This window comes from Pristiophorus japonicus, unplaced genomic scaffold (genome assembly GCF_044704955.1).
Source record: "Pristiophorus japonicus isolate sPriJap1 unplaced genomic scaffold, sPriJap1.hap1 HAP1_SCAFFOLD_61, whole genome shotgun sequence".
Taxonomy (NCBI): Eukaryota; Metazoa; Chordata; class Chondrichthyes; family Pristiophoridae; genus Pristiophorus; species Pristiophorus japonicus.
The window spans coordinates 1,334,426-1,357,084 of record NW_027254520.1 but is presented as its reverse complement, the minus strand read 5'-3'; the positions used below and the strand labels follow the sequence as shown (position 1 = coordinate 1,357,084).

Genomic DNA, 22,659 nt, shown 5'->3' with positions numbered 1-22,659 from the left:
TGATTTTCCTTTCACAAATCGAAGTTTATTTGGACCTATCGTGTCACCTCTTTCCAAATGCGCTGCTATGACATCCTTAATAATTGATTTCATCAATTTACCCACTACTGAGGTCAGGCTGACCTGTCTATAATTCCCTGTTTTCTCTCTCCCTCCTTTTTTAAAAAGTGGGGTTAAATTGGCTACCCTCCACTCGGTTGGAACTGATCCAGAGTCTATGGAATGTTGGAAAATGACTGTCAATGCATCCGCTATTTCCAGGGCCTCCTTAAGTACTCTGGGATGCAGTCCATCAGGCCCTGGGGATTTATCGGCCATCAATCCCACCAATTTCTCCAACACAATTTCCCGAATAATAATGATTTCCCTCAGTTCCATCTTCTTACTAGACCCTCTGAGCCCGTTTATATCCGGAAGGTTGTTTGTGTCCTCCTTCATGAATACCGAACCAAAGTACTTGTTCAATTGTTCTGCCATTTCTTTGTTCCCCATTATGACTTCCCCTGATTCTGACTGCAGGGGACCTACGTTTGTCTTTACTAACCTTTTTCTCTTTACATATCTAACGAAACTTTTGCAAGTCCGTCTTAATGTTCCCTGCAAGCATACTTCTCGTACTCCATTTTCCCTGCCCTTATCAAACCCTTTGACCTCCTCTGCTGTGTTCTAAATTTCTCCCAGTCCCCAGGGTCACTGCTATTTCTGGCCAATTTGTATGCCACTTCCTTGGCTTTAATACTTTCCCTGATTTCCCTTGATAGCCACGGTTGAGCCACCATTCCCTTTAATATTATTTTTACGCCAGACAGGAATGTACAATTATTGTAGTTCATGCATGCGGTCTCTTAATGTCTGCCATTGCCCATCCACAGTCAACCCCTTATGTATCATTCGCCAATCTATCCCAGCCAATTCACGCCTCATATCTTCAAAGTTACCCTTCTTTAAGTTCTGGACCATGGTCTCTGAAATTACTGTTTCATTCTCCATCCGAATGCAGAATTCCACCATATTATGGTCACTCTTCCCCAAGGGCCCTCGCAAAACGAGATTGCTAATTAATACTCTCTCATTTCACAATACCCAGTCTAATATGGCCTCCCCCTAGTTGGTTACTCGACATATTGGTCTAGAAAACCATCCCTTATGCACTCCAGGAAATCCTCCTCGACCTTATTGCTTCCAGTTTGGTTAGCCCAATCTATATGCATTTTAAAGTCACCCATTATTACTGCTGAAGCTTTATTGCATGCACCCCTAATTTCCTGTTTGATGCCCTCCCCAACATCACTATTACTGTTTGGAGGTCTGTCCACAACACCCACTAACGTTTTTTGCCCTTTGCTGTTCCGCAGCTCTACCCATTTAGATTCCACATCATCCGAGCTAATGTCCTTCCTAACTATTGCATTAATCTCTTCTTTAACCAGCAATGCTACCCCACCTCCTTTTCCTTTCATTCTATCATTCCTGAATGTTGCATACCCATGAATGTTGAGTTCCCAGCCCTGATCATCCTGGAGCCACGTCTCTGTAATCCCAATCACATCATATCTGTTAACATCTTTTTGCACAGTTAATTCATACACTTTATTACGGATACACCTTGCATTAAGACACAAAGCCTTCAGGCTTGTTTTTTTAACAGCCTTTGTCCTTTTAGAATTTTGCTGTACAGTGGCCCCTCGGTCCCTTCTTCCAAGCTGTTAATATAGATTGTCAATAGTTGAGTTCCCAGCACTGATGCCTGCGGCACCCCACGCATTACTGATTGCCAACCCGAGAATGAACCATTTACCTAGACTCTCTGTTGTCTGTCAGTTAGCCAATTCTCTATCCATGCTAATATGTTACCGCCAGCCTCGTGAAATTTTATCTTGTGCAGTAACCTTTTATATGGCACCTTGTCAAATGCCTTCTGGAAGTGCAAATACACCACACCCACTTAATCCACCCTGGCCCATGATGTGAAGTGGAACATAATTCATCGAAAGCACCTCTGACAGTGTTGAGGAGAAAATGACCGACCAAATGTGAAAAATGAATTCCTGAATGTTTGGTATTGTGCAAGACACAAATGGAAAAAATGCATTTCTTCCAAATGTCCAGGCCTGGTCTGAATGATGGATTCGTGATTTTGAGATGAGATAAAATTATAAATTTTGCATACTGTTTAAAAATAGACTGATATTTGAGGATAAAATTATTTAATTTCAGACTATTTTTCAACATGGTACAAACAGAGAAGGATTTTGATGATGTATGCCATTGGCTAATAGAGAACTGATTTAGTTGTCTACTATTGCATATTTTCACTAATTTTTTTAAGTTTTGATTTGCTGTGTATTTCCACCTGTTTTCAAAAACACCAAAAATGAAAATAATCATTGCATTTAGGATAAGTGGTAGGCCATTTAGGACTGAGATGAGGAGAAACTTCTTCACTCAAGAGTGTTGTTAACTTGTGGAATTCCCTGCCGCAGAGAGCTTTGATGCCAGTTCACTGGATATATTCAAGAGGGAGTTAGATATGGCTCTTAAAGTTAAGGGGATCAAGAGGTATGGAGAGGAAGCAGGAAAGGGATACTGAAGGAATGACCAGCCATGATATTGAATCGTGGTGCAGGCTCGAAGGGCCGAATGGCCTACTCCTGCACCTATTTTTCTATGTTTCTATGTTCGTTGCATGCTCAAACAATTATAGCAAATTTGTTAAACTTAACTTCCCCTTCATAAATCCATGCTGCCTCTGCCTGACCGAATTATGTTTTTCCAAAACTCGTGCTAATGCTTCTTTAAGAATGAACTTTTAAAAATTTTCCCAACGACAGATGTTTGGCTACACTGGTCCACAGTTTCGTGCTTTTTGTCTGCCTCCCTTATAACCGAATATGGCTCTCAGTCCCCGGGCAACCCCGAGTGCGGCTCTCAGTCCCCGGGTAGCACCGAGTGCGGCTCTCTGGCCCCGGGCAGCACCGAGTGCGGCACTCCGGCCCCGGGCAGCACCGAGTGTGGCTCTCGGGCCCCGGGCAGCACCGAGTGTGGCTCTCAGTCCCCGGGTAGCACCGAGCGTGGCTCTTGGGCCTAGGGCAGCACCGAGTGCGGCTCTCTGGCCCTGAGTCAGAGCCACCGGGCCCAGCCCCTCCCACACACCAGGAAAAAAACAACTTACATTTATACAGCAGGCCCAGCCCTCTGTATCAGAGTGGGCGCTGGATGTGGATGTTACTCCCTAGCCTTCTGTTTGGGTTTGTTTGTTACATCAGTTTGAGCTGGATGGAGTGGGGGAGAAGCTGCTGGGTTTCACACCCAGTACTTCTGGGCGCAGTGGGACCAACAATTTCCCATGTGGGCCTGTCGAGGGAGGTGGGTTCCCTTCACCGAAGGACAGCAGTGACCCAGACGTGTTTTTTTACGAAAATCCGGCAGCTTTCATGTTCACTTTTTTCGCGTGTCGGCCCCACAAATGACCAGATTCATTAAGCTCAATATCACAACCTGCCTTTGTGTTTTTGTGGGTTCTCTCTCTCACTCCCATTTCCTGTTTGAAATTCACTTTATAGGGTGTTGCAAGGGGAGGATTTGTAGACTGGAAGCTCAAACCAAACATCACCTCAAGATCTGACAGTCACTCGCTACATCATGACTGGAATATGATCAGCTTTTGAACATGGAAGCAGAAGGCAGCGGTCACAGCGGGGAGAAACGGTACACGTGCTCTGTGTGTGGACAAGGCTTCAGCCGATCATCCAACCTGGAGAGACACAAGTGCAGTCACACTGGGGAGAAACCGTGTAAATGTGGGGATTGTGGGAAACGTTTCAACTACCCATCCCAGCTGGAAACACATCGGTGAGTTCACACTGGGGAGAGACCGTTCACCTGCTCCAACTGTGGGAAGGGATTCATTCGATCATCCGACCTGCTGACACACCAGCGAGTTCACACTGGGGAGAGACCGTTCATCTGCTCCGAGTGTGGGAAGGGATTCACTCGGTCATCCCACCTGCTGCAACACCAGCGAGTTCATAATGAGGAGAGACCTTGTAAATGTTCTGACTGTGAGAAGAATTTTAAAAGCAAAGAGCAACTGATGAGACACAAGCGAGTTCACACCGGGGAGAGGCCGTTCACCTGCTCTGAATGTGGGAAGGGATTGACGACATCATCCCAACTGCTGAGACACCAGCGAGGTCACACTGGGGAGAGACGGTTTACCTGCTCTGAGTGTGGGAAGGGATTCACGCGGTCATCCAACCTCCTAACACACAGCGAGTTCACACTGGGGAGAGGCCGTTCACCTGCTCTGAGTGTGGCAAAGGATTATCTCTGTCAGGCAACCTGTTGAGACACCAGCGAGTTCACAAGTGACTGCAGGGGTTGGATTCTGCTGTTAATCACATCCCGGACTGAATCGTGTTCTTTCTGACAGTTGGGGTTTACAATTCCTGTAACACTGATGGTAATATCTCCTGAAATCGACTGGAGTTTAATATTTAGGATATAGAGAGATAAATTAATTTTGCTTTCAACACATTGCTGTGGATCACCTGCGTGTTTAGCATCACCTGGCTGGAGCTGAGAAAGGACATTCTGTGGGGAGGATCTTACAGGAGGAACAGAACTTCAGCCTGGACACAGTCCTTCAGGGCCACACTTAGATCTCATTCTTCTCAACTTCAATGTGTATAGGCCCAACCTACTCAACCTGCTCAACCATAAGTCAATGAACTCATCTCTGGAATCAACTCTGGAATCTGCAGCAGACATGAGCAAGGACCTGAGGCTTATTAAAATGCACATATTTCATTACAGACAAGGTTAGACTGGGAGAAATGTTCAGTTAGATCATAAGAAATAGTAGCAAGAGTAGGCCATTTGGCCCCTCGGGCCTGACCCGCCATTCAATAAGATCATGGCTGATCTGATCATGGACTCAATTCCACTTCACTGCCCACTCCCCATAACCCTTTACTCTCTTATCACTCAAAAATCTGTCTATCTCCGCCTTAAATATATTCGAAGACCCAGCCTCCACAACTCTCATAGGCAGAGAATTCCACAGATTTACAACCCTCAGAAAATAAATTCCTCATCTCAGTTTTAATTGGGTGGCCCCTTATTCTAAGACTATGTCCCCTAGTTTTAGTTTCCCGTGTAAGTGATAATATCCTCTCTGCCTCCACCTTCTCGAACCCACTCATTATCTTATGTTTCGATAAAATCATCTCTCATTCTTCTGAACTCCAACGTGTTTTGGCCCAGCCGACTCAAGCTATCTTCATAATTAAATCCCCTCATCTCCAGAATCAACCTCGTGAACATTCTCTGAACTGCCTCCAATGCAGGTATATCCTTCCTTAAATACGAAGACCAAAATACGGAGCCAATCAAAGGCAGAATTCCAAGCAACCAGCAGCACACTGGTACCTTAACAGTGTCTCAATGGCCGACATGTTTTTCTTAAATAGATTTGCTGAGTGGATATAAACTTAAACCAGGTTTACAGGCGTGATGCTCTATTCACATATTGAAGGTAGAAGAGATGCTGTGAGACACATGCTAAGTCCAGTAGCTGAAAGTGATTAACAGACTGGGTTTTGTGTTTAGTGATTCCAGGCGTGTTACCAATACCAGCAAAATCGAAGCCCATGGAATAACGGGGACAGTGGCAGCATGGATATGAAAGTGGCTAAGTGATACAAACAGAGTAGTGGTGAACGGTTGTTTTTCAGACTGGAGGAAGTGGTGTTCCCCAGGGGTCGGTATTGGGGCCCCTGCTTATTTGATCGATATTAATGACCTAGACTTGGGTGTACAGGGCACAATTTCCAAATCTACAGCTCACACAAAACTTGGAAGTGCAGTGAACAGTGATGAGGTAGTGATAGACTTCAGAAAGTCAGACAGACTGGTGGAATGGGCAGACATGTGGCAGATGAAACGTAACGTAGAAAGGTTCAAAAGTGATACATTTTGGTAGGAAGAAAGAGGAGAGGAAATATAAACTAAAGGGTACAATTGTAAAGGGGCGTGTGAACAGAGAGACCTGGGAGTATATGTGCACCAATCACTGAAGTTGGCAGCACAGGTTGAGAAAGTGGTTACACAAACTAACGGGACCCTAGGCTTCATGAATAGAGGTATAGAGTACAGAATTGTGGATATTCTGTTGAACCCACGTAAAACTCTGGTTCGGCCTCAACTGGAGTCATGTGTCCAATTCCGGGTCATCATCATCATCATAGGCACTCCCTCGGTTCGAGGAAGACATGCTTCCACTCTAAAAATGAGTCCTGAGGTGGCTGAACATTCCAATACGAGAGCCACAGTCCCGATTACAGGTGGGACAGATAGCCGTTGAGGGATGGTGCGGGTGAGACTGGTTTGCTGCATGTTCTTTCCGCTGCCTGCGGTTGATTTCTGCATGCTCTCGGTGATGAGACTCGAGGTGCTCAGCGCCGTCCCGGATGAACTTCCTCCACTTAGGGCGGTCTTTAGCCAGGGACTGCCAGGTGTCAGTGCGGATGTTGTACTTTATCAGGGAGGCTTTGACGGTGTCCCTGTAACGTTTCCTCTGCCACACCTTTGGCTCGTTTGCTGTGAAGAAGTTCTGAGTAGAGTCCTTGCTTTGGGAATCGCGTGTCTGGCATGCGAACAATGTGGCCTGTGCAGCGGAGATGTTCAAATGTGGTCCGTGCTTCAATGCTGGGGATGTTGGCCTGGCTGACGACGCAATCGTTGGTGTGTCTGTCCTCCCAGGGAATTTGTAGAATCTTGCAGAGACCTCGTTGTTGTTATTCCTCCATCAACTTGAGGTGTCTACTGTACATAGTCCATGTCTCTGAGGGTGGGTATTACTGCAGCCCTGGAGACCATGTGCTTAGTGGTAGATTTGAGGGCGTGGTCTTCAAACACTCTTTTCATCACACGGCCGAAGGCTGCACTGGAGGTGGTGTTGAATCTTGTCGTCAATGTCTGGTCTTGTTGATAAGAGGTTCCCGAGGTATGAGAAATGGTCCACGTTGTCCAGGGCCGTGCCATGGAGCTTGATGACTATGGGGGGGTGGCTGGAGGGAGTTCTGTGTGGCGAGGACAGGCTGGTGGAGGACCTCGGACTGACAGATGTTTAGTGTTAGGCCCATGCTTTGGTACGCCTCAGTAAATACGTTGATTATGACTTGAAGTTCAGCCTCTATATGTTCGCAGACGCAGGTTTTGTCCGCGTACGGTAGCTCGATGACAGAGATTGGGTGATCTTGGACATGGCCTCGAGACGACGACGGTTGAACAGGTTCCCACTGGTTCTGTAGTTTAGTTCCACTCTAGCGGGCAGATTGTTGACTGAGGTGGAGCAATTCTGGCTTCCGCATTTTAGTAAGTATACAAAGGCCTTTTTAAAGCGTGCAGAAAGATTCCAGGAATGAGGGACTTCAGTTACGTGGATAGTCTGGAGAAGTTGGGGTTGTTTTCAGAACAGAGAAGATTGAGAGGAGATTTGACAGAGGTGTTCAAAATCATGAGGGGTCAAAACAGAGTAGCGAGAGTGGGATTAGTAGAAGCTCTTGCAGATAGCCGGCATGGGCTCGACGGGCCAAATGGCCTCCTTCCATGTTGTAACCAGTCTCTGATTTTAAGATGTTGAAAAGTGTGCTGCCCAGGATGCTCCATCTCCCGGGCACTGGGATCCAGTTGGAAACAGACACCCTGAAGCCCCGCCTACTCTCTGTTCCCAAACCAAGATGGCCGCGCATGCGCCCTGATCCCGCCATGTGCAAGATGGCGGCCAGTGACCCCTCTCACCAGGGCCTGTCAGCACGGGACCTGTGGGCTCTAATTAGGGGCCTGAGATTTAATCTGTGTCAAAGCCGTGCTGTACCTGCCCTGGGCTTGTTTAATGAGATAGTGCAGAGGGAGCTTTACTCAGAATCTAATCAGTGCTGTCCCTGCTCTGGTAGTATTCGACAGGACAGTGTAGAGGAAACGTTTTAATACAAATGACCTACAGGTAAAGACCATCTGGTCCATCAAGCCTGTCCCACACAATTGCGATATATCACAGCGTATCCACTGCCCTCCAACCGAATCCATGCGATTTCCTGGGAGAGGCAAAAATACAAATTTAAAAAAAAAAACCTAGGACAATTTGGGAAAATAAATTCTATGAAATTCCTCTCCAAGCCATCTCAGTGATCGAAACTAGTTCAGGAGATCACTCTGGCCATTAAATGCCCTGCAGTGCCGACCTTCTGTAAGTGTTAATCTCCGCCGCAGCCAGAAACAAATCCAGCTTTTACTTGAAGGAATTCAGTGAGTCTGCATCCAGCACATGAGAGGGCAGCTTTTTCCAGAGGTCGACTGTTCTCTGGGAAAAGTACCATCTCCTGATGTCTAACCTAGATCTAGCCTTGTACATCTGAAATTTGTATTCCTGGTGCTGTCTAACCTATTTAATTGAAATAAACGGTCAGATGGAACACTCTCTTTCACCTTCATTATCTTATAAACCTCAATCATATCGCCCTAATTCTGCACTGCTCTAAGGTAAAGAGTCCCAACTCTTTCAACCTATCTTGGTAACTAAGATGCTTTAGACTTGGAATTAGTCTAGTGACCCTTTCCACAACCTCAATATCACCCACCATGTGAGGTGGACACAGTATTCCAAGTGTGGCCTGACTAAGGTCTTGTATAAAGACAAAACAGGATGCGTCGTCTTATACTCAATTGTCCTATGGATACACCCCAACACCCTATTTGCTTTAGCTGTCGCTATACTGCATTGCTCGTGTACCTTCAAGGATGTATTCATTAGAATGTCTAAATCTCTTTCTATCTCCACTATCTTTAATGCCTTTCCCTGGAGGGTATATGAATGTTGAGCATTTGCCCTGCCCATATGCATAACACTGAACTTTTCTCAGTTATACATTATTTTACAGTCATGAGGCCAGTGTCCCAACACATTCAGATCTGCCTGAATCAGACGTGCCTCTTCTACAGTTCGAGCACTCGCACAGATCTTGGTATAATTTCAAAATTTGCAAATTGTGCCCCGAAACCCAAAATCCATATCATAAATCAAAATAGTGAAAAGCAACGGTACCAAAACTGATCACTGCAGGACATCACTGGTGACCGATTTCCAAACAGGTCCAAATCCATCTATAACTGCTCTTTACCTGCATCCTGCAGCCAGTTCAGTATCCAGCTCAATATATTATCCGTACCAGAGGCTCCGATCTAATAGAGAAGCCTCTTGTGTGGTACCTTGTCAAAAGGTTTTTGGAAATCTAAGTAGACAATGTCTACTGCGCTTCCCTCATCCACCAACTTTGTACTTCTTCAAAAATTATAATTGGAGTTGAGAGACAAGAACTATTTATAATGGGTTGTGGTGTCCCTAACATGTTCCTCCCTATCCAAGTATTCATATATTGCATCCCTTATTATTCTTTCAATCATCTTACCTATATCTGATATTAATCTGATGGGCCTGTGGTTACCCGGGTCTGCCTTGTCACATTTTTATTAAAATGGGGACTTCATTAGCCTCATTCCAATCTGTAGGAACTATTTCAGAGTGAGCTATTAAACATACATGCCAGGGGCTCGCACAACACAAGTCCCATCGCCCAGAGGACCCTCAAACAGCACATGTCCCATCTCCCGAAGGGGCTCACACAGCACATGTCCCATCTCCCGGAGGACCCTCACACAGCACATGTCCCATCTCCCGGAGGACCCTCACACAGCACATGTCCATCTCCAGGAGGACCGTCACACAGCACATGTCCCATCTCCCGGAGGACCCTCACACAGCACTTGTCCCATCTCCCGGAGTGACTCTCAAAACACATGTCCCATCTCCCGGAGGACCCTCACACAGCACATGTCCCACCTCCCGGAGGACCGTCATACAGCACATGTCCCATCACCCGGAGGACCCTCACACAGCACATGTCCCATCTCCCGGAGGACTCTCACACTGCACATGTCCCATCTCCTGTAGGGGCTCACACAGCACATGTCCCATCTCGCGGAGAACACGTGCACAGCACATGTCCCATTTACCGGAGGACCATCACTCAGCACATGTCCCATCTCCCGGAGTACCCTCACACAGCACATGTCCCATCTCGCGGAGAACACTTGCACAGCACATGTCCCATCTCCCGGAGGACCATCACTCAGCACATGTCCCATCTCCCAGAGGGTCTCACGCAGCACATGTCCCATCTCCCAGAGGGGCTGACACAGCACATGTCCCATCTACCGGAGGACCCACACACAGCACATGTCCCATCTCCCGCAGGACCGTCACACAGCACATGTCCCATCTCCCGGAGGGCCCTCACACAGCACATGTCCGATCATCCGCAGGACCCTGGCACAGCACATGACCCATCTCCCAGAGGGGCTCACACAGCACATGTCCCATCTCCCGGAGGAACCTCACACAGCACATGTCCCAATTCCCGGAGGACCCTTGGATTGATATCCTCCAGTCCGGCTGCTCTATCTCTTTTTATGTTCTGAATGTTTTCTAAAACAATATGTTCATCTATGTTAATGTTACTGATAAAACTAGTATTATTAAATTCTAATATTTGAGCACGAATTTAAAGTGTGAAGACTGATGCAAAATACTTACTAATGTTCCCGCCATAATCAGTGAGTCCTGTGTAACCTGTCCTTGAACACCCTTCAGTGGCCCAATAACGACTTTGCTAGTTCTCGGACTCAGCACATAACTGAAAAAGCTCTGCCCATGACGGCCAGTTGTCTACAATCTTTTTATACCCAGAGACTTTTTGCTGATCAAATAGCAGCTTTCGTTTTCTTTAGTTGTACCTTGTATTCACCCTATTGATTAAAGTATGAAATGTATTTAATTTGTGAAAACTTTTCTGTTTACATCTTTGTACAGAGCCAGTCAGCCACCTCGGCTTTTTCCTCCCACATATCTATCTTTTGATTTTGACTATGTTTGTTACCACATTTTTAAACTTGTTCTTAAAACCTTTCCATTTATATCCAACATCGGTCACATCACCACCGAGGAGGGTTGACCAATTTACCTGTTACAATCCTCTGACAGTTTGGAGAATTTTGCCATGAAATGCGGTCCGTGTCACGGGGTCTCAGTCCCTTTGTTTCTCCCGGCCAATCGGGACGGTATAATGTGATCTGTGTTGCTCAGATTTTCCCCACACGGAGGCCTGATCCCAGGTCAGGCTCACTACTAAACACGAGATCCAATCTCTGGTTTTCACGTGTTAGTGCATTAACATGTTATGTCAGGAAACAGTGCTGTATATTGTCACTCAATCTTTCAGCTGCACTGCCCCCAGCAGCAGCTAAGGGCCCCTGGCCCTAAATGTCAGGCCAACGACAATGATCTTCCTCAGCTCCATTCTCTCTCTCCCCCCACACAACACTGCCTGAGCTTTCAGGCTGACTGTTCCCAGCACCTTCTCTCTTTATTCTCTCACATTGCAGCATTCCCGCTGCTGGGCTCAGGGGCTGTGTGGGCGGGGCCCTGAACTCACACACGGTGGGCGGGGCCATGTCCTGCACGTTGTGTGGGCGGGGCTGTGACCTCACACACGGTGGGCGGTCCCTCTCTCAGACAGGAATTGAGAGCGAGTTGAATGTCCATTGTTGTCTCTCCTGACACAGAGAGAGCCCCAGACAGTGGGAGGGAGAAAGCCCTTGTTAATCAGTGTCATTCAAGCTGGCCAATGCTCAAGGGAAGTTATGAGTGTCTGAGCAGAATATATTGTCTGTCAGCTCGCTCTCTGCCTGAGGTGTCACTGAGAGAAAGCAAAACACGAGGGAAAGACAGACAGGTGGAGACTGGGCGGATGTGTCCTGGATGGGCTTCAGCCAGGAATATAAAGGAATGGGCAGTGATTGTAGATAGCAGAGAAAGCATGCTGGCCTTCATAGCGAGATGATATGAGTATAGGAGCAGGAAAGTCTTCCTGCAGTTGTACAGGGCCTTGGTGTGACCACACCTGGAGTATTGTGTGCAGTTTTAGTCTCCTAATCTGAGGAAGTACATTCTTGCTATTGAGGGAGTGCAGCGAAGGTTCATCAGACTGAGTCCGGGGATGATAGGACTGACATATGAGGAAAGACTGGATCGGCTAGGCTTATACTCACTGAAATTTAGAAGAATGAGAGGCGATCTCATAGAAACATATAAAATTCTGAAGGGACTGGACAGCTTAGATGTAGGAAGAATGTTCCCGAGGTTGGGGAAGTCGAGAACTAGGGGACATATCTTAGGATAAGAAGTAAGCCAATTAGGACCGTGATGAACAGAAACTTCTTCACTCAGAGAATTGTGAACCTGTGGAATTCTCTGCCACAGAAAGTTGTTGAGGCCAGTTCATTGGATATATTCAAAATGGAGTTAGATGTGGCCCTTTGGGCCAAAGGGATGAAGCGGTATGGCGAGAAGGCAGGGGTGGGGTACTGTGGTTCAATGATCAGCCACGATCTTATTGAATGGCGGTGCAGGCTGGTACGGCCGAATGGCCTGCTCCTACACCTATTTTCTCTGTTTGTATCTTTAATAATTGACCTACTCCTGGAAAATGCACGGCCGGTATATGAGGCTCTCTAAACGCGGAATATTAAAAATTATTTTTACTTCAATGTTTTGTTTCGACCAGTAACTACAAGCTAGGTTCACATCGCACTCTATTTCACACCAATAATATTGTTCTCATTTTCTGTCCTGATTAGATGTCCCAGTGAATGCAGGAGTGCTTGAGAAAATACCAGCTGTGGACCTAACAGGGATTGTAGACTGAGGAACAACACCAGGTGAACCAGCCCAGGATTGTGAGAGCACCAAACAGAGAAAAGTATTGATTCAAAGAGCTTCCATACATCGATAGGGGCGAAAGCTAAGAGAGAGTCCCATTGATTCAGATACGACCTGGTCCTGGGGATGGACTGGGGAGAAAGGTCAGAGATGGTGTCCCATTGACTCAAATACACACTGGTCCAGGGCGACTGGGGAGAAAGGTCAGAGAGGGTCCCATTGAATCAGATACACACTGGTCCTGGGGGTCTGGCGAGAAATGTCAGGGAGTCCCATTGACTCAGATACACACTGGTCCTGGGGATAGACTGTGGACAAAGGTAAGCGAGCGTCCCGTTGATTTAGATACACACTGGTCCTGGGGGTCTGGTGAGAAGGGTCAAAGAGGGTCCCATTGACTCAGATACACACTGGTCCTGTCGGTCTGGGGAGAAAGGTCAGAGAGAGTCCCATTGACTCAGATACACACTGGTCCTGGGGGACTGGGGAGAAAGTTCAGAGAGAGTCCCATTGACTCAAAAACACACTGGTCCAGGGCGACTGGGGAGAAAGGTCAGAGAGGGTCCCATTGACTCAGATACACACTGGTCCTGGGGGTCGGGGGAGAAAGGTCAGGGAGTCCCATTGACTCAGATACACACTGGTCCTGGGGATAGACTGGGGAGAAAGGTCAGAGAGAGTCCCATTGACTCAGATACACACTTGTTCTGGGGGAGTGGGGAGAAAGTTCAGAGTGTCCCATTGACTCAGATACACACGTGTCCTGGGGGACTGGGGAGAAAGGTCAGAGAGAGTCCCATTGACTCAGATACACACTGGTCCTGGGGAATGGGGAGAAAGCTCAGAGAGAGTCCCATTGACTCAGATACACACTGGTCCTGGGGATAGACTGGGGAGAAAGGTCAGAGAGAGTCCCATTGACTCAGATACACACGTGTCCTGGGGGACTGGGGAGAAAGGTCAGAGAGAGTCCCAGTCCACGTCAATTTATCAATATTTATCGAATTTTCTGCCTCGCATAATTAGATCTCGTGTAAATGATGGTGTGATAGAGAAAGGTCTACAGCTGGAAGTGAACAGGGGTTGCAGACTGAGGAACAACAGCAGGTGAACCATCTTATGCTAAAAAACTTACCTCTGCCTTTGCTACCTCTGGACTTGAATATTCCATCATTCTCCTGGTCGGTGTCCCTTCTTACACCCCCCGTAAATTTGCACTCTTCCAAAACCCTGTTGTTCATTTCCTAACTCCTCACAAATTAATGCCAGAGAATAACTTCAACAACTTTTTGGAGAAATTCCTGATTCGAGACTGAATCGCTTGCATTTCCACAGTATGGAAAGGACGTTGACAGTTAACGTACATGAGAGTTTGTCTGAGAATTGTGATTGTAAAACAGCAGCTAAATCTACCAGTTATATATTTATGGTCTCTTGAGATTGTAAGACACCTAAAGAAAATGAAACAAATCAATGTTATGTCTCCCCTTACTTGGAAGGTACACAATTCATTCTACATTATGTTATCTGTGGGAAAGTGGGAAATGTCCTCACCCGCTAATGTGCTCATTCTTGATCATCGCAGGCAGTCTGTCAGAATCGAGGTAAACTTGCTTTCACTCTAAAAGCGAGTCCAATATGAGAACCACAATCTCTGTCACAGGTGGGACAGACTTTGGTTGAGGGAAGGGGTGGGTGGCGCTGTTTTGCCGCACGCTCCTTCCGCTCCTGAGCTTGATTTCTGCATGCTTTTCGCAACGAGACTCGAGGTGCTCAACGCCCTCCCGGATGCACTTCCGCCAATTAGGGCAGTTTTGGCCAGGGACACCCAGGTGTCGGTGGCGATGTTGCATTTCATCAAGGACGCTTTGAGGGTGTCCTTGAAAAGGTTCCTCCGTCCACCTTGGGCTCGTTTGCCGTGAAGGAGTTCCGAGTACAGCGCTTGCTTTGGGTGTCTTCTGTCAGGCATGTGAACAATGTGGCCCGCCCAGTGGAGTTCATTTGTCGGATGCTGACACCATGAGATATGGTCAATACATTCAAATAGAAGCAGCAACCAGTTCACATCTCCCTGAACACACGGACAATATAACTGCCCATAGAGACCAGAGAAATTACACCCAGCTATATGTTGTGTATGTGGATAGAATTAATATTCATAAAATGCCATAAATTAATACCCAACTCAAAAATATTAAACACAAATCTGTGAATAAAAATAATACAATACCGCCATTAAATGGCGGAGCAGGCTTGAGGGGTCAGATGGCCTACTCCTCCTATTTCTTATGTTCTTATGCCAGACTATGTACAACTGAGTAAAGGATCATTTAATTTATCAATGATCACCCGCTCCACATTTCACTGCTGAATATTCTCTACCTCGGCAATAATAGTTTGGGCCTGCAGTATGAGTAAATCTCACCAATGGTCGCTCCCAGTGCGGAGTCTCGGCCGACTGGAGCCCGTCTGGAACTGGGTTGTGGAGATCAGTGGGACTCACTGGATTTCATTGGGCAGCTGTCTGTGTCACACCTAATGTGGAGAGTTGATCGTAACACTCGGGAAATGCTCGATCACAGAGCTAACCGCTGTTGTACTGGTGGGGGAGGATGGACTGGGTATCATCTTTAACAAGGCAATGCCCTCATTCCCATTTTAATATTTCCCTCTGACCGTTCTATTAATATTATGTTTATTACAGAGCATCAGAACCAGGGAACGCCTGTCACCGCCATGGCTGAAGGTCCAAACAGGGGAGAAGATCCAACATCTTCAACAAGAATGAGAATGGACACAGCTCGGTTCACATCACCAATCCCAGAGCAGGTACAGCACGGGTTATATACGGAGTAAAGCTCCCTCTAAACTGTCCCATCAAACACTCCAAAGGCATGTACAGCACGGGTTAGATACAGATCAAAGCTCCCTCTACACTGTTCCATCGCACACTCTCGGGGCAGGTACAGCTCGGGTCATATACAGATTAAAGCTCTGTCGACAGTATCCCATTAGATTCTCTCAGCACAGGAACATCACGGGTTGGATGCACAGTAACGCACCCTCTACGCTGTCCCATCAAACATTCGGAGGACAGGTACAACATGGGTTAAATGCGGAGTAAAGCTCCCTCTGCACTGTTGCATCAAACAACCCCAGGGCAGGTACAGCACGGACTAGATGCAGGGTAAAGCTCACTCAATGCTGTCAAATCAACCAACCACAGGGTAGTTGCAGCCTGGGTTAGATGCAGAGTAAAGCTCCTTCTGCACAGTTTCATCAATCACTACCAGGGGCAAATATAGCACGGGGTTAAATACAGAGTAAAGCTCCCTCTACACAGTCCAATTCCAGGTACAGGTACAGTATGGGGTAGATACAGAGTAAAGTTCCCTCTACACTGTCTCATCAAACACCCCCAGGCATGTACAGCACAGGTTACATACAGAGTAAAGCTCGTTCTATACCTTCCCATCAAACACTCCCAGAGCAGTACAGCATGAGTTAGATACAGAGTATAGCTCCCTGAACACTGTGCCATCAAACACTCCCAGGCAGATGAAGCACCGGTTAGATACAGATTAAAGCTCCCTTTATACTGTCCCATCAGACACAGCCAGGGCAGCTGACGCATAGTAAGGCTCTATCTGCACTGTCCCATCAAAAACGTCCAGTACAGGTACAACATGGGTTAGATACAGAATAAAGCTCCCTCTAAACTTTCCCATCAAAAACTCCCACGGCAGGTACAGCAGGGGTTAGAAATAGAGTAAAGCTCCCTCCACACTGTCCAATCAAACACTCACATGGCAGGAACTGCTCGGGTTTGGTACATAGCTCTGTCTACACGTTACGATGAATCACTCCCAGACCAGGTATAGCATGGTTAAATACAGAGTAAAGCTCCCTCGACGCTGGCCCATCAAACAATCCTAGGGCACCTACCGCAAGGGTACCGTGCATAGTTAGGCTCCCTTTACACTGTCCCAGCGAATACTCCCAGTACAGGTACAACATGGGTTAGATACAGAGTATAGTTCCCTCTACATTATCCCAACAATCACCCCCAGGGCAGATACAGCACGGGTTAGATGCAGAGCAAAGCTTCCACTGCACTGTCCATCAATCACTCCCAGAGTAGGTACAGCACGCTTCATACAGAGTAAAGCTCCCTCGAAACTGTCCTGTCAAACATTCCCAGGACAGGAACAGCACGGATTAGATACACAGTTAAGTTCCCTCTGAACTGTACCATCCAACAGTCCCACGGCCGGTACAACACGGGTTAGATACAGAGTAAAACTCCTCTACACTGTCCCATCAAATACTTCCAGGGCAGGTACAGCGTTGGTTAGATACAGAGTAAAGTTCCCTCTACACTTTCTCATCAAACATTCCCAGGACAACTACAGCACGGGTTAGGAAGAGAATAAATCTCCCTCTACACTGTCCCATCAAACAGTCTCAGGGCAGATGCAGCAGCTGTTGGATACGGAGTAAAGTTCCCTCTACAGTGTCCCATTAAACACTCCCAGGGCAAGTACAGCACGTGTTAGATACAGAGTAAAGCTCTCTCTACAATGTCCCATCAAACACTCCCAGGCAGGTACAGCACGGGTTAGATATCGGGTAAAGCTCACTTAATGCTGTCAAACCAAACAACCCCATGATCGTTACAGCCGGGGATAGATACAGAGTAAAGCTCCCTCCATACTGCCCCATCAAACACTCAGGCAGTTACATCACACGTTGGATATAGAGCAAAGCTACTTCTGCACTGTCTCACTAAACACACTCAGAGGCAAATACAGCTCGGGTTGGATACAGAGTCAAGCTCCCTCTACACTGTCCAATTCCCAGGACAGTTACAGCAAGGGTTAGATACAGAGTAAAGCTCCCACTGCACTGTCCCATCAAACACTCCCAGGGCAGATACAGCACGGGTTAGGTGCAGAGTAAAGCTCCCTTTATACTGTCCCATCAAACATTCCCGAACACATACAGCAGAGGTTACATGCTGAGTGAAGCTCCCTCTACAATGCCCCATTAAACAATCTCGGGACACCTACCACATGGGTTACATAAATAGTAAGGCTCCCTCTTCAATAACCCATCAAATACTCCCAGTACAGGTACAACATGGGTTAGATACAGAACAAAGCTCCCTGAAAAGTAGCAATCTCAGGTTTGCTATCAGTGACACGTGCTCGTCAGAGTCTGAATCTCAGGATAGCTCAGATGAATACGTGGCTTGAGGAGTGGTCCAAAAGGGAGGGAATCATATTCCTGGGACATTGGAACCTGTTCTGGAGGAGTTGAGGCCAGTACAAACTGGTCGTTTGCACCTGGGCAGAACTGGAACCAATGTCATAGGGGGAGTGTTTGCTCTGCTGTTGGGGAGGAGTTAAACTAATATGGCAGGGGGATGGGAATCTATGCAGGGAGAAAGAGAGAAGCAGAATGGGGGCAGAAGCTAAAGATAGATAGGAAGAAGAAAAGTAAAAGTGGAGGGCAGAGAAACTGAAGGCAAAAAGGGCCACAATACAGCAAAATTCTAAAGGGGCAAAGTGTCTTAGAAAGACAAGACTAAAGGCTCTGTGCCTCAATGCGAGGAGTATTCGGAATAAGTTGGACGAATTAACTGCGCAGATAGCAATTAACTGGTATGATGTAATTGGCATCACGGAGACATGACTCGAGGGTGAGCAAGGCTTGAAACTCAACATCCAGGGGTGTTCAACATTTAGGAAGGGTAGACAGAAAGGAAAAGGAGGCAGGGCGGCATTGTTAGATAAAGAGGAAATTAAAGCAATAGTAATAAAAGGACATTTGCTTCGATGATGTGGAATCGGTATGGGTGGAGCTATGGAATATCAAAATGCAGAAAACGCTAGAGGGAGTTGTGTACAGTCCACCAAACAATAGTAGTGAGGTTGGGGACAGCATCAAACAAGAAATTAGGGATGCATGCAATAAAGGTACAGTAGTTATCATGGGCGACATTAATCTAAATATAGATTCGGCTAACCAAACTGGTAGCAATGCGGTGGGGGAGGATTTCCTGGAGTATATTAGGAATGGTTTTCGAGACCAATGTGTTGAGGAACCAATTAGGGAGCTGGCCATCCCAGACTGGGTGATATGTAATGAGAAGGGACTAATTAGCAATCTTGTTATGCGAGGCCCCTTGGGGATGAGTGACCATAACATGGTAGAATACTTTATTATGATGGAGAGTGACACACTTAATTCAGAAATTAAAGTCCCGAACTTAAGGAAAGGTAACTTCGATGGTTTGATGCGTGAATTGGTTCAAATAGACTACTTAAAGGATTGACGATGCATCGGCAATGGCAAACATTTAAAGATCACATGGATGAACTCCAGCAATTGTACATCCCTGTCTGGAGTAAAAATAAAACGGGAAAGGTGGCTCAACCGTGGCGAACAAAGGAAATTAAGGATAGTGTTAAATCCAAGGAAGCGGCATATAAATTGGCCAGAAAAAGCAGCAAACCTGAGGACTGGGAGAAGTTTAGAATTCCGCAGAGGAGGACAAAGGCTTTAATTAAGGGGGGAGGGGGGGAATTGAGCTTGCCGGGAACATTAAAAACTGACTGCAAAAGCTTATATAGCTATGTGAAGAGAAAACGATTAGTGAAGACAAACGCAGGTCCCTTGCAGTCGGATTCAGGTGAATTTATAATGGCGAACAAAGAAATGGCAAACCAATTGAACAAATACTTCGGTTCTGTCTTCACGAAGGAAGACACAAATAACCTTCTGGAAGCACTAGTGGACAGAGTGCCTCGTGAGAAGGAGGAACTGAAGAATATCCATATTAGGTTGGACATTGTGTTAGGGAAATTGATGGGATTTAAGTGCGATAAATCCCTAGGGCCTGATAGTCTGTATCACAGAGTATTTAAGGAAGTGGCCCTAAAAATAGTAGATGCATTGGTGATCATTTTCCAACAGAATATCGACGCTGGATCAGTTCCTATGGACTGGAGGGCAGTTAATGTAACACCACTTTTTAAAAGGGAGGGAGAGGGAAAGTGTATAAATATAGACGGGTAAGCCTGACATCAATAGTGGGGAAATTGTTGGAATCAATTATTAAAGATTAAATAGCAGCGCATTTGGAAAGCAGTGACAGGATCAGTCCAAGTCAGCATGGATTTATGAAGGGGAAATCATGCTTGACAAATCTTCTGCAATTTTTTGAGGATGCAACTAGTAGAGTGGACAAGGAGAACCAGTGGAAGTCGTGTATTTGGACTTTAAAAAGACTTTTGACAAGCCCCACACAAGAGATTGGTGCAAAATCAAAGCACATGGTATTGGGGGTAATATACTGACGTGGATAGAGAACTGGTTGGCAGACCGGAAGCAGAGAGTCGGGATACACGGGTCCTTTTCTAAATGGCAGGCAGACCAGTGGAATGCCGCAGGGCTCAGTGCTGGGACACCACGCTTTACAATATACATTAATGATTTAGATTAAGGAATTGAGTGTAATATCTCCAAGTTTGCAGATGACACTAAAGTGGGTGGCAGCGTTAGCGTTAAGGGGGATGTTAAAAGACTGCAGGTTGATTGGACAGGTTAGGTGAGTGGGCAAATGCATGGCAGATGCAGTATAATGTTATAAGAGGTTATCTATTTTGGGGGCAAAATCGCGAAGATAGAATATTATCTGAATGATGGCAGATTACGAAAAGTGGAGGTGCAACGGGACCCTGGATGTCATGGTTCATCAGTCATTGAAAGTTGGCATGCAGGTTCAGCAGGCGATGAAGAAGGCAAATGATATGTTGGCCTTCATAGCTAGGGGATTTGAGTACAGGAGCAGGGAGGTCTTACTGCAGTTATACAGGCCCTTGGTGAGGTCTCACCTGGAATATTGTGTTCAGCTTTGGTCTCATAATCTGAGGAAGGACGTTCTTGCTATTGCGGGAGTGCAGCGAAGATTCACCAGACTGATTGCCGGGATGGCAGGACTGACATATGAGGAGACATTGGATCACCTGGGCCTTTATACATTGGAATTTAGAAAGATGAGAGGAGATCTCATAGAAACATAAAATATTCTTACAGGACAGGATAGATGCGGATAGAATGTTCACAATGTTGAACCAGGGGACACAGTCTTAGGATAAGGCGTAGGCCATTTGGGACTGAGATGAGGAGAAACTTTTTCACTCAGTGAGTTGTTAACCTGTGGAATACCCTGCCGCAAAGAGTTGTTGATGCCAGTTCATTGGATATATTCAAGAGGGAGTTAGATATGGCCCTTACGGCTAAAGGGACCAAGGGGTATGGAGAGAAAGCAGGAAAGGGGTACTGAGGGCGTGATCAGCCATGATCATATTGAATGGGGGTGCAGGCTCGAACGACCGAATGGCCTACTCGTGCACCGATTTTCGATGTTACTATGAATGAGAGGTGATCTTACAGAAACATATAAGATTATGACAGGGCTTGACAAGGTGATTGCAGAGAGGATGTTTCCACTGATGGGGGAGACTATAACTAGATGGCTTGATCTTAGACTAAGGGGCCGCCCATTTAGAACTGAGAAGACGAGAAATTTCTGCTCTCAAAGGGTTGTGAATCTGTGGAATTCATTGCCTCAGAGAGCTATGGAAGTTGGGACATTAAGAGACTGTCTATTTCTGACTTCAATGTATTTAAACGATAAGGGGATAAGGGATTATGGGGAGCGGGCAGGGAAGTGGAGCTGAGTCCATGATCGGATCAGCCATGATCTTATTGATCGGCGGAGCAGGATCAAGGGCCTTATGGCCTACTCCTGCTCCTATTTCTTATGTTCTTATTTATTGAAAATATACAGGAATGTTTCCTGACTCAACATGTTAATGAAGGAACTTGGGAAAATTATATATTGGATGTGGTGTTTAGCAGTGAGCCTGGCCTCCTTTCAGCCCTCCTTTTGGAGGAACATCTGGGCAACAGTGATCACATTGTCGGGTACCAATTGGCCGGAAGAACCAAAGTGACTGAGAACTTGCAACTCGCAACGCATTTCATAAGGGCAAACTTCTCCAAAATGGCAGAGGACTTGCAACAGGTAAATTGGCTAACCCTACTCGGTGGTGATGTGATCGATGTTGAATATAAATGGAACGTATTTGAGAATTGAAATGTGGAAAACTACAATAGCCAAAATCTAATAATGCAAATGTGGTAAGAAAAAGCCAAATTGGCTGACTGGCTCTGTACAAAGACAAATAACATGTAAACAGAAATGTCTCTATAAATTAAAGAAATTTAACAATCAAATAAATAGCGTTGAATACAAAGATCTAAAGAAAACGGAAGCTGCTATTTGATCAGCAAAAAGGTTATTTTGAAAAAAGAATTGTAGGCAACTGTGGCATTCATGGGAAAAGCCTTTTTTATTTTTGTAAAGCGTCAGAGAACTATTAAAGACTGTTTTGGGTCACTGAAGGATGTTCAAGGACAGATTACAAAGGTCACACTGAGTATGCCGGGAATAGAAACATAGAAACATAGAAAATAGGTGCAGGAGCAGGCCATTCAGCCCTTCTCGCCTGCACCGCCATTCAATGAGTTCATGGCTGAACATGACACTTCAGTACCCGCTTCCTGCTTTCTCGCCATAACCCTTGATCCCCCGAGAAGTAAGGCCTTCATTTAACTCCCTTTTGTATATACTAAGTGAATTGGCCTCAACTACTTTCTGTTGTAGAGAATTCCACAGGTTCACCACTCTCTGGGTGAAGACGTTTCTCCTCATCACGGTCCTAAATGGCTTACCCCTTATCCTCAGAATG

The 22,659-nt window shown here is 46.2% G+C and overlaps 1 protein-coding gene across 1 annotated transcript in view; it reads left to right on the top strand.

Moving 5' to 3' along the window:
* Window positions 1-3,862: 3,862 nt before the first annotated feature.
* The window catches only part of LOC139255449 (zinc finger protein 239-like), a gene marked incomplete at its 5' end in the record, with an annotated part of 44,546 nt that continues 25,749 nt past the window's right edge, over window positions 3,863-22,659 (top strand). Inside the window, one exon of the mRNA XM_070873929.1 lies at window positions 3,863-3,979. Within this exon, the coding sequence (XP_070730030.1) occupies window positions 3,863-3,979 (117 nt within the window). The remainder of the gene's footprint in view (window positions 3,980-22,659) is intronic.